Consider the following 12,857-nt stretch of genomic DNA (forward strand, 5'->3'; position numbering starts at 1 on the left):
CCATAACAGTCAGTTTTGGGTTGGTATTTTCAGACTTTGTATGGCTGGTTGGGTAAAACAGAAGAATGAAAAATATCTGATACAAACAGGAAGTTTGTTCCCTGCAGATTTCGACATTTTTTTCATGCCCCATGTCCGTTTCCTTGACCACAAATGAACGATATCAGAACGGTGTCTCGCTCCTCCGCTGCGACTGTGGAAGGGTCATCAATAACTGCAGGAAAAAAAGAGAAACACAGACAGCTGGAGTACAATGTTAAAAACCCCCAAAAACTTCATCAGTTCCAGTCTGTTTCGATATGTAATACAAGCAAAGCAGGTATATCAAAATGGGAATGTGTTTCTCACAGGTCACACACACACACACACACACACACACACACACACACACACACACACACCCAAATTGACATTCCAGTCTGTACAGACAAACACACAACACATCGTCAGTTGCGACAGTTGAAATGATACACATCTGTTAAAACCACAGTTTGAGCTCTCAGGTTGTCAATCTTTCATCTGGGCATCGGTTGGTATGAGGATGTTAAACTTGTACTTACCAGAATTTCTTTTGTCTGATCACTTTGACAAGGTCCTCAGCTGGTGAGCTGCCTTCCCCTCTGGGCAGGAGGAAGTGTATCTCACCTTTTTACATTTGTGTTTGAGTGTCTGCTTAATCGTTTGACTCATCAAATTGATCAAAGCGTTTTTTTACACTACAGTTTAATAGCTTCATGCAACACGATTAGGCTGCTTTGTAATCTCAAAACTGATCATAAACAACGTAATACTTGTACTTGCTTTGTAAAAAAAAAAAAAAAAAATGGAAACAACAGTTGTATTATCTCTGCAGCTACATTTCAAGGCTTGTTTAATAATTCATCACTTGTTGCAAATCATTTTTCAAACTCTACAAGCAAAACCAGTGACAGTTTTTGAGAATCAGCCGTGATTCGTCTCCATCAACAGCCGGGCAATCTCACCACCATCCAAATGGTGTCTAACATAACAACTGCATATACAATACGGCACAGCATACAATACAGAGGGAGGCCTCACTCATTACTAGAATATTGAAGGAGAACAAACATTCCACACCGCTGAAAACACAGGCATTCAAAGTTACACAAAGCCAGCGTCGTAAAATATTTGTCATCTTCTCGGCTTGTTACTTAGCATACATCAATTATCAAGGATCTCCTGTACAACCGGTTCTCCTGGACACCTTGACCGATCTCTGCACACAAACCACCGCAACCCCCGAACAATAACGTCCGTGGCGTCTGACACCCAGGTGCATTACGTGCACACTTACATTTGTAACTTTTTGTGAGTGTTTGCCATTCTTACAAGTCAAATTGTCTGGAAAGCAGTAAGTGTTTGATGGCACGGCCCCACATGTTGTATAAAAGCACCTCTATGTGTTCGAGTCAAAGAGTTATTTATCGTCCTTGGCGGTGATGTTCAGTCATGTCACTGCTGACTTTATAGGTGCTTGAAAGAACAGTGTGTGCCCTACGCCATTGTTTCGTTTTCCCCACGAGTGAACAAACTGACCAAACGAGACATGATAATATGTAATTAAAACTCATAAAAGCCTGGATCACCCAGAGCTCTATTAAAGGAAAAGGAAACCCAACAGAGAAAATGCTGACAAATGTGGCACCTTTAAAGGCCTTACGAGATCCGAAACCTCAAAGAACTGTCAGACATCACTAAGGATTCATCTCTCGTACATCCATCTACCTTTGTTGACATGTTTTGTCCACTGAAATGTTCAAAAATATGCAAAATAAACGGTATGGTTTAAGTATGATGGCAGGAATTAGCTTTTCGCCGAACGCTTTTTGTCCGTCCAGGAGGGTGAAATTCATACAGGGTGATTTCTTTCGCCCGATCTGTTGTAACCTCAGCGTTTATTTTTCAGCAGCGTCTCCCGGCGCTGAACTGTGTCCACTTACAATGTGAGAAGAGATTTAGTGCGTCGTGGTGACAATTCGAGGGTTGCGTATTTCATACATCGCAGGATTCGTGCCCGAGGTAAAAAATGTGAATGGCGGAGGGAAGTGTCTGCTTGCGGCGGGAGAGCCTACCTCTCCTTGTAGTAGGAAGAGAGCAAAGCGCGGATCTCAACGGATAAATCCGGCACCACAAGACCCTCTCCGGGAGAGGAAGGTGTTACTGAAAGAGAGGAGGAAGAAAAAAAAAAAAGTACATTTTCCATTTTTAAAGATATAAAACTAAGGTCAAATGTTTTAAACACCTCCCTTTTTGACTGGAATTTTTTTTTTGTTTTTGTGGTTGATAAAGGGAAACTTCTTATCAGAGTTTTCTTTCTTCCTTGCAGCCCGTCTTGATAATTGGAATTATCTTAAAAACAACAACAACAACATGTACCTACGTTGGTTGCTATCATGAAGCATAGCTGTAATTTTTCCGATCTGCATGGCTGATGTTTTTGTCAGCAGGTGGTGGCAACAAAGCCCTATTCACTCCGAGTGTCTGGCGCATTGTGCCAGGTCTTTGTTTTCGGCAGCATTTATTTATCTTTTGGATCTCGCTATTTACTCGAACCCGTTTGTCTGCTTTTTAAGCCTGGCGTTTCTCCAGCTTTCTGCACAAGAGGGCACAAGGTGTGCAAATAAGGCATTGCATTCCATGTGTCTATTTACTGTTGACACGGAGCGACAGATTTGGCTGTGTAAGTAGGCCACGGTGATCTGATCCATTTATGGGTATGTACAGAGTGCAAGTTTTAGCTTCAAGTCGTGGCACATTTTCCCTGCTGTTCGAGAGGCAGCCATTACATTCTTCTCCACGTGATATGGAAAATAAATTAAATTGTCAGACTACTCAAACTTGCCATTAACAACGGACCACATGACTGCTTGTATGTGAAAGTGGCCGCTCCCTGTGACAGATCACAATCACTCAATTCTGCAATTCCCTCCCAGCTAGAAGGAACTAATGTATTTCACATCATTGTTTTTTGCTGTTTTCGCTGTTTTGGTTCACTCTCACTGCTTTCATCAGTTTAGTTTTTGGCAAGAGCAAGCTGCTCCACAAATCCACAGTATACTACCTGCCCAGCGACAAACAGCAGGCGGACAAAGTCAGTGACTACATAGTGGAGCAGTTAGCAGCTTAACGGACAGATATTTCCCCGGTGGGCAAAACGGTATTTAAAGTAATGGGAACATTGGAATTACAATGAGAGATTCAAGAGTCCGCTAATAGATTTTAATACGTTAAACAAACGAAGGACTGGAATTGCAGCGAGTCTGTTTGTGTCACACTACCTATTTCATGGTATAGCGATCCCTGCTTCACTGGAATGACTTTCTTGGAGCTCTGCGTTTCAATCTTCATGAGTTGATCACAACACTGCTTCCACTGGCCTGAAACAAATAGCACACGCAGTGATTTCCAAAAGCATGATAATGGCAAAGCTTTCGTCGGTTACTTTAACATCAGCTTATGTCTCTCGGCAATTAATTATTCTGCGAAATCGTATTAACAAGTTTGGCAATACTCAGAATACAGGATAACACTGCAACTGTAAATATGAAAAAGTAATCTCATATCAAGGATGACGAGGACAAACCAAAGCTCCCATACACGCCCCAGAAATAACCGCTTCAACTGAAATGAAATTCAAATTAAGGAGGAGAATAGCTGAGGAGTAAAAAAAGAATTTAGTTCCCACACATGTTATTTGTGACCGTGCATTTATAAATGCCCGAGGAAGGTCGCCGTACTAAAACAGTTTGTACAAATAATTTCTTCCCAAAGTGAAAAGATGAATGCGAGGCAGTCGAACAGTAAACAAACCGGTCAAACTGTCACACATTCACTAACTATTCACACAATATTGCTTTGACAGACGCGTTCTCAACGCTGTTCTCTCCGCAACGAGAGGAAATAAAAAAAGATTTTAGACTTTAACACTAAATACAATTGCTCCCTGCAAACGCTTCCTTATTAAAGACGATTTAATCCACATCTTAATGCTCTGAAACACACTGAGGCATAAAGACGCAGGTACAGGGGCTCTTGGTTCAGGCACTCTGAGACTGGGTCTGTGAAGACGTGAAGTAAATCTTAATGTGTTCCACGGCGTAAACATTCACGGACAAAGTAAGAATGGGCTGCCGACAAATTTGCCACATATAGAGGTGATAATATGGCAATAATTTGTTCGCAGCTCGTTTTCACTCCCCCCCCCCCCCCAGTTGCCAAAAAATAAAAACAGAGCCTTGCAGGTGTTAGACTACTCTAAGTATCTATGTCGGCCAATCCCTCATGAATCAGATGATTCATACACGCTGTAGTTGGATGAGAAGCCAGCCAGGGATTGCATCAGCTACACACAGAACGGCTGTAAGACGCAGGGAATTATTAGCCAATATGAAAAAGCTGCTCTTTACGACACCGAAATGATATAACATTTTAAAAACAACTTTTCTTATTGTTGACTTTTGAGGTAGTAATTGGCCAAAAATGTGCTGCTCTGTCAAATTTGGTGAAAGTTGAATCAGGTATGTGGCAAAAGTAAAACCTAAATTAAATGAAACGACTAATGGTCTAATGGTGGTGCTTGGAGGCAAGTTACTGTTTGAATGTACTCATCCACTGCATGACTCAAAATTAGAAGACTTTGGAATGTCTAATGGTCACACAATTAGGCTACGTCAAATTAGTTCTGGCTAGAACATTATTATTATTATGTTCGGGTGTCACCACAATCAAAAATGGAAACCACCACTCCCCTTAATCTTAACTTTAAATGTACTGTCGTACTTCAGAAGATCGCACGTCTGGAAGCTTGTAGCTGGCGCCAGCTTAATAGATAGACATCAATACTAATTAACTACTAGACAGTAGAGACATCACTAAGTTCATACCGCACTAGTGTGTCACCAAACTATGTAACTAGACAGAAAGACAAGAAAGAAAAAAAGAAAAAAAAATATCTATTTTCAACCGTCTATACATAAATAGGTCGTATTCCCAAGATGAGGAAGCACTGACAAGTAAACATTACTGACTCTGTCAGACAGCAGACACATATTTTGGTGACACATTAATAAAATGACATGCCTCATTCACCGATGCCGCGAACATGTCATGAAAGAATGCCGTCTTGCAGGTATCAGCAGGTTTTCATTAAAATAAACACATGACGCCTGATAAAGATCCCCTCTAACCATTCCCGAACGAGGACGCTTGGCAGAGTTTGAGTCAAGACGGCAGTCAGGTGGAGTTCATCGCGTCATTCACGTGTGCTGCCTCGTGCAAGCAGATCACAGTGGAATGGTGTTATTTGCTATTGTTATTCCAGCAAAATCGCATTTTAATTTGTTTTAACTATATTAAAAAAAAGCATCAAATTGGGAGAGCTAGTTTCCTGTCAACCTCATGGGGGGGGGGGGGGGGGGGTCCCCAACCAAGACATAGTCCGACACAAAACCACTTATTGACCCTTCGGTTTTAAGATCACACTGTATTCAAACTGAGGGGGATTATCATAACGTTTTAGTATGCGTTATACAAACAAGAGAGGTTGTTTCTCGGCACCAGGAGGGAGCCGAGACGGAAGCTAAGCTAGGATCTAAGGCTATTCTGCCACCAAATATGCTCCTGGTTAATATCCGGTCGCAGGAAAAAATCAGGCTAACCCAGCAACGGGAGGTCGGTGACTGGTGCGCCCACATCGTTAGAGAGACCTGGCTCTATTGAGCAGGACAGAGCCCAGGGGTCCGGTGGGACGAGAGGAGCCGGACTCTGTTTCCATCAAAGTCAAAGTTGATGCGTAGGGGTTCCCCTGATGTCAAATTATTAAAAGTTAAGATGTCGGCCATATTATTTACCTAGATAAAGATCTAGAGGACTAGAAGTATAAAGTTACATAAAATGGAGTTTCGCAAGTTAAGTACAAGTACCTCAAAATTGTACTTTAGGTACAGTACTTGAGGAGCCTAAAGGACGTCTCAGCCTCCCGGACCGTCAGCACCGGTTTCCCCCCAAGGCTGCGTTCTTCTCCCTGTACACAAACAGCTGCTGCACCTCCAGTCACCAGTCCATCAAGCTCCTGAAGTTTGCGGATGACACCCCCCTCATTGGACTCATCTCTGGTGGAGATGCTTCCCGGGCTCCATCATAACCCAGGACCTCAAGTGGGAGCTGAACATCAGCCCGACCCCTCTCACCCTGGACACAAACTGTTCACTTTATCTCACTTGTTTATAGTCCTGTTGTCTGTTCGTTTGTGCACTTTATTTTATATCGCACTTTATTGTAGGTTTCACTTTATTTTATATTTCTCTGTAAATTGTAATATGTTTCTACTTTGCACTGTGTTGATTGTTGTTGACTGTTGCATGTTATGCACCTCCCGTCATGTCAAATTCCTCTCATGTTCAACATACCACGGCAATAAACGGTTCTGGTTCTGGTTCTGATTCTAAATGTACTTAATTACATTCCACCACTGCCAGAGCACAAACGTGATTACAAGAGCACAAAGTTCTTCACGGATCTAGCCTCTTCATTTTCCACTCAAACTGCATCAGATTGATTTGATTTGTCTTGCTGGGACACGTGGACCCAGACCACCCTAGAGGGTCTGAGGTCCACCAGCCCCAATCTCACAAAGCCCTGTGGGAAAGACTGCAGTGATTTTGGGTGAATGACTACTCTACTGTACCTTGGGTGTGTATTCAAAATGCAGATCCAGAAAAATATCACATTGCAACTTCTCTATAATTATACTACTAATAATTAAAACATTACAATGCAGTTTGAATATTAAAAACATGTTGATTCGCTTCAATGCACACAGTGTTCTAGGGCCTAGAACAAAACGTGCTTTGCCAGGGAGTAGCAGAGCACATTTGATCCAATAGTGAAGCTTAAACAAACACTTATTTCTTGGCCGGTGGCCTAAACTCACGCCTTTCGCTTGTAGCTGGGGTTAGCTACATTTGTTAAGTTGTGTTAATCAATGCCTCACTCATGTTATAGACGTGTTGACTGATGGCCTCAGTCCAGCGCTGCGTGTCTTCAGGTGCTTTCGCGTTTAGCGTGTAGGTTACATTCTCTCCTTGCCGCTGTGTGCTGATATATATATTCTGGCAAGGGACCGGATCTCTCCCTGTCACGCACACAACGGTATCCTGATGGAAAAAAAAAAAAAACACCCTCGTTATATTTCTAAATAAATAATAAGTCCTCATAACTGTCACATTGGATTATTCTGATCATCTGGTTGTCATTGTCTTTGATGCACATGGTGAAGCACAAAAGGTGTGTTATTAATTCTACAATTTAATAACTAATACAATGAATCAAATTCAACAGCTTTAACTGCCATTTGACTGAAGCACATAGCATCAGAGCACATCTGAATATGACCCCTACAATACGGACTATTTTACTTTTTAGAAGTTAAAAAGTAAAATAGTTTTCTCAACCTACAGTAGTGGTCGGACCCTCTTCAAAAGGCCACAAGGTAAATCTGGGTTAATGCAACAGGAAGTAGAAAGTTCTGCCGCACAAATCTGTATTCTACGTAACCACTGCTACCAAGTTGTAAAACGTATCAAACATTTGTACAGGGAGGAAAAATACAATGTGTCGTACTTTATCAGCCTTTCCACTGTTGTGATGTAAAATCTGTACCTTGTAACTGTAACTGCCTGACAGAGAAATGTAATGAAAAAGAGTAGAAGTACAAAGTAGCATAACATGAAAACACCCAAGTAAAAGTTTAAGTACCTTAAGATTGTAGAAATAGTAAATGTACTTGAATACTTTGCACTACTTACAGTCAAAAGTGAACAATATTGAAATAGTCCCCACAGCAGGTTTCTTCTCGTTTTTCATTAATTCAGTGCACTCTGAAAGCCTCGGCGTGTTATTGTTGTCAACGTGGGCAATAGTGTAAATGAATCCATCTTGTTATTCATAAGACTGCTGCTCATTAAGAACGAACCTTTTTGATGGGGATTACTAGTAATGGCTCGTCCTCAGACTCCAGGTCTTCTTCATTCTGGTAGCAGAAAACACTTTGGCCCCTGAGGACGCCGTAGACATTTTCACAGCAATTAAGGTCCTCTCCAAGCTGAAAGAGAGCCGGGAATAATTTGATACAGTGATTACTAAAGTGGATATATTATTAAAAAATCACAAGGCAGGATAATATATGAAAAATAAAGTCACCTTAACCTCGAGCTGGCCACTTATGATGGGATGAATCATGCACAGAGGCTGAGCTACTAGGCGGCAGCACATACTGCCGTACAGAGGCACCCAGAATGGATTATCCTCTGGAGAAAAAAAATAAATAGATTAGGGATTCATTCTCAGGAGGAGACAAAAAGGAGAGGAAACAAGAAGAAGAGAGGATTCCTAACTCACCTGTTGCTGCTAGAGACAAATCATGCGTCTTGAAACCTTCCTGGACGTGTTCGATTCTCAGTGTTGTGTGAGCCAGCAGGTTATACTTAGGCCCCCTGCAGACAGAAAGCATTGGGCAAAATCAAAGTGACACTCGGTTACAAAATGTTTCCCTACAGTGTGACATTTCAGGGAGAATTGTCATCCTCACAGTGCTGACAGGTCCGGGGATAAAGGAGGCGACGCACTTGCAGGTGCTGCATTTCCTCCACTGGACCCACAGACGGCTGCGGACTCAAACGCAGCACGGATCTTTTTCCCTGAGGAGCATCCCGCTGTGCCTCCCAGACAGCTCACTCTCCTGGGTCCTAGAGCCCCCGGGGAGAACTCCTCGGCCGCACAACTGCTGTACAGCTCAACGCGGAGCTGAAACCCTGGACCTACCTCGCTGCTGCTTATACACATTGATACAAGGACAAACAAAAGTGGCTCTTTAGTGGGACTGGACAAAAAAAAAAAAAACTGAACCTCTTAAAACTGTCAAAACAAGGGACTTACAATATGGTAGTGCCTTCAAAACAGATGTCGGTTAAAGTCCTGTCCACCATCACCAGATCAGTGTCATGGATCTCTGTGCCACACTGAAGCAGGCAGAAAACAGCACAGCGCTGGAGCTCTGCAAGTAAAAGCGCAGAGTAGAAACTGCAGTCTAAAGGTCTTGATACATCTTTATTTCCTCTGATGATATACATTCATGCAGGTCTTTTTCAGTGCACTTTTAGAAATGTTTATTCAAATGATATCTGGCATTATGGTGAGATACACAAAGCTTCATTTATTCACGTTTGTGCCATCAGTTCCCCTCACATCTACATCCTGACTCACCTCCTTTGTTTTTGAAGTACTCTGAGTCTTTCCACATCAGTGGGATCCGCAGGTCTACAGAGTAAAAATTATAGAAGTAGGTACAAGTATTTTATTTTTATTTATTTTTTTCAAGATATTTTCTCACTACCCACCTGAAAGGGATATTTTCCCCAAACATGGCAAGACATCCTCAGATGGCCTGCGGTAAAAAAAAATATGACATCAGTTTAACAATACACATACCGTACATGCTGCACAGTATGTACAGCAGCACCTGTGCACTCCAGTACAAATACAACACAAAGTCAACACATCGGTTATGCAATCTCAACAAAACTGAACGTGTTATGTATGACTAAGATAACAAGATTGTGTTCTATTGTATCGTAGTGCATTTAATTAAACCACCGACTATTACATGCATAGCGCGTGCTTGTAAATTCAATAATAATAATAATAATAATAATAATAATAATAATACATTTTATTTATATAGCGCTTTAAAAAGGCCCTCAAAGACACTTTACATGGTAAAACAACAACAAGACCACAATAAAAGCATTTATAACACAAAAAGAAAGAAAGAAAACATACATAGCTGACTTTACAGGTGAAAAGCAGATTTCAACAGGTGAGTTTTAAGTGGCGAGTGAGGGAGAGTGTCTGAGGTGCTGGGGGAGGGAATTCCAGAGGGAGGGGGCAGCAATGGAGAAGGCCCTGTCCCCCCCCCCCCCCCCCCCCCCCCCCCAGGTCCGATGCTTGGGGGGGCGGATCTGAGGTGTGTGACGGTGCAGGAGGTCTGAAGGGTATGAAGGGGCGAGGGTGTGAAGGGCTTTGTGTGTGATCAGGAGAATCTTGAAGTGGATTCTTTGCTGTATGGGGAGCCAGTGGAGGTTTTTGGAGGACTGGGGTGATGCGGTCTCTGGTACGGGAGTGGGAGAGCAAGACGGGCAGCTGAGTTCTGGATGTATTGAAGTTTGTTCAGTATGCATATGTGTGATGTTACGTCCACATTAACTTAAAAAAAGAAATGAATCAGGTAATCAAATAACCACACATCTAAACTAAGCGTTGTTTTGGAATTTAGGGACTCCAAGGTTTGAAAAAGTTAGCTTGTCTGACCTCTAGTGGCGGGTAGGAGGCATAGCAATGTCCACAAACACAGAACAGTCTTGTATGCCTCTCCACTGATGCTAGATCTATTATATTATCTTTATCCACATATACATATATATATATATATATATATATATATATATATATATATATATATATATATATATATATATATATATAATATATCATTGCACGCCATCTGACCTGCGTCCCACTCTCTGTAGGATTTGAGCTTTCCTCATCTTCTGTAGTTGGCTGAGCAAGGCCAGGATGCGGGCATTGCAGGTGAGCAGGCTCTTGGAGGCCTCCAGGGCCTGCTCTCTCCTGGAACAAGCCGCCAGGAGCTTACTGGCTCCCTCCCGCATTCGCACCTCCCTCTCAATCTGCTTGAGCACCTCTCCGTCCTGTCCGAGATAAGCGGGGGGAGAAGAAAAGGATTTTCTTTTCGTCAAAACTATCACTATTCGTATTCTTTTTGACTAAAAAGGCCGGTACTGAGAATTATCTGACGTCCATGAACATAAGAGTCAAAAGCATTTTTAGTCACGTTGGTGCAAACTGAAATCTCTCAACAACTATTGGATGGATCGCCATGCTTTGTACAGACTTCATGGTCTCCAGAGGATGAAGCCTTATTACTTTAATGATGCCCTGATTTGTCATCCAACACAACCAGCAGGTCTTCATTTCGCCACTGAAACAGCTCAACATCTAGTTGGATTTCATGGTTCCCAGACAATGCATCCTAAAAGACTGAACCTCTGACTTAATAAATAAATGTACCATGTTGTTTTTAGTGAAATATATTGACAACTATTGGATGGATTGGCCATGAACTTTGGTACAAATCTTCATATTTGCCTTATAATTCATTTGAATCACTTTGCTGATCTCCTGACTTCATCTAAATGCCATCATCAGGTCAAAAACGTGTCTTGTCCAAAACTAACGAGGTTCCCGTCAGCCTCAGCTGTACTTTCTGTTTAGTGCATACCGACACGAAGAACTGGGATGGTAAAGATTACACCTGCTGAACATCAGCCTGTTAACATTGTGAGCATGTTAGCGTGCTGACGTAACCACTTAGCCCAAAGCAGTAGTAGACTGTTTTTTTTGGATGTGTCATAATGTGAGTTATGAGCGCGATTAGTAATTCCAATGTCGAGCCGTTTGACAGCCAGTAACACGCATGACTACCGCAGCAAATCAGGCTGTAGTCGCTATTGTCATCCTTGTAACTTTCAAACACCCTGCTGATCCGTCTGGCAACAGGTCCTCAAGCACACCTGACCCAGGCCCCGTTACATAAGAGCCCAGAGCCCAGACCCCATGGGGGCGACGGCGTTAAACCAGAGCGTCACATTAATCCCTGGATGTAGTCCAGCTGTCAGAGCCCCAAGACTTAACTCACTTCAGGGGAGCAATGACAAGGCACATGTTGCTGGAATTAAGTTCCCCCACAATAGTCTACAATAGCCCTTTGTCTTTGACAACAGATGTAGTTATTCTGTGATTAGTGGATGAAAACAACAACACCACCATGTATGGAGCAATGGGGAAACCACCAAGCATGTTCCCTAAGGATTGTTTTCTATTTATAGGAGTGTCTTGTTGAGAGTGCCCTTTTATACGCACATGTAATAACCATGTAGATGCGATTAGGCTAGATTTGTTATTAGACATTATATACAATGTGGTCCTCTGAATGAACCAATCAGTGAGTTTGATACTCTTCAGGTGATTCTTCTATGGCAACACTCCCACTCCCCCCCCCCCCCCCCCCCCCCCCCCCCATCATGAATACAATGAGCACAGCCTGAACATGAGCGATATACACAGGACACCGTTACATAGTGTTACCGGGTTGGTTACCTGGGCACAGTTTTTTTGGGAGGTTCACCATACTTTCCCACGCCATAGTTGCGAGGTGAAGCACAGCTTTAGGGATCCACCAGGTTGTTGCATAATTCAGTCGTGTTTTCTGAGCCTAAGCCATGGTCATAAATTGAGATTTTCCTCTGATCCCGAATAATTTACTAACCGATTACACATTAACTGATTTAGCAGAAACCTTAAATGGTTCATTTGTGCCATATTACAATACCTTTCAAAGAGCGTGAAGAGCACAGTGGAAAGTGTTGACTGACTTTGTGTCGCGTTGCTTCTCTCACTTACCTGGGTGTCGTCGCTCATGTTGCTTCTCTGCGGTGCCTCAGAGGTCTGCTGCAGTCTCTGTGCAGTCAGCAGGCAGTTAAGTGAGTGGAGCAACTGATCTCACAGCTGACTGGCCGAGTGTCGGAGTGGACCTGCGGACAGAGCAGTCAGTTACTCAACAGAGAGATCAAAACAGTCTTAAGCCTCACTACAAGAGGTTTGCAGTATGAGGGATTAGAGGCGCAAGCCTTCTGTGACGTCAGCCGCATCACATGCAGTCGTGAATTCCTAAATACAGCGACTCACAAGAATACTATATAATC

At 42.6% G+C, this 12,857-nt stretch overlaps 1 protein-coding gene across 2 annotated transcripts; it reads right to left on the bottom strand.

Moving 5' to 3' along the window:
* Positions 1-6: 6 nt before the first annotated feature.
* On the bottom strand, positions 7-12,699 carry LOC137869276 (rhotekin-like). Of its 2 annotated transcripts, XM_068706574.1 has the most exons (13): positions 12,556-12,699; positions 10,585-10,784; positions 9,417-9,463; positions 9,283-9,336; positions 8,956-9,073; positions 8,609-8,848; positions 8,419-8,513; positions 8,221-8,327; positions 7,994-8,122; positions 7,013-7,175; positions 3,300-3,398; positions 2,094-2,181; positions 124-214 (listed from the first exon to the last, which is right to left on the bottom strand). In XM_068706574.1, exons 1-13 carry the CDS (start codon positions 12,571-12,573, stop codon positions 208-210), a joined length of 1,365 nt encoding a protein of 454 aa, XP_068562675.1. In that variant the 5' UTR covers positions 12,574-12,699; the 3' UTR covers positions 124-207. The 2 variants fall into 2 exon arrangements, with proteins under 2 accessions (XP_068562676.1, XP_068562675.1); XM_068706575.1 differs by lacking the exons at positions 2,094-2,181; positions 3,300-3,398 and having other exon boundaries at positions 7-214.
* Between the last annotated feature and the right edge of the window lie 158 nt (positions 12,700-12,857).

Source organism: Cebidichthys violaceus, unplaced genomic scaffold, assembly GCF_023349555.1.
Source record: "Cebidichthys violaceus isolate CVI_PGR_0920_01 unplaced genomic scaffold, fCebVio1.0.p SCAF_12, whole genome shotgun sequence".
Classification (NCBI taxonomy): domain Eukaryota; kingdom Metazoa; phylum Chordata; class Actinopteri; order Perciformes; family Stichaeidae; genus Cebidichthys; species Cebidichthys violaceus.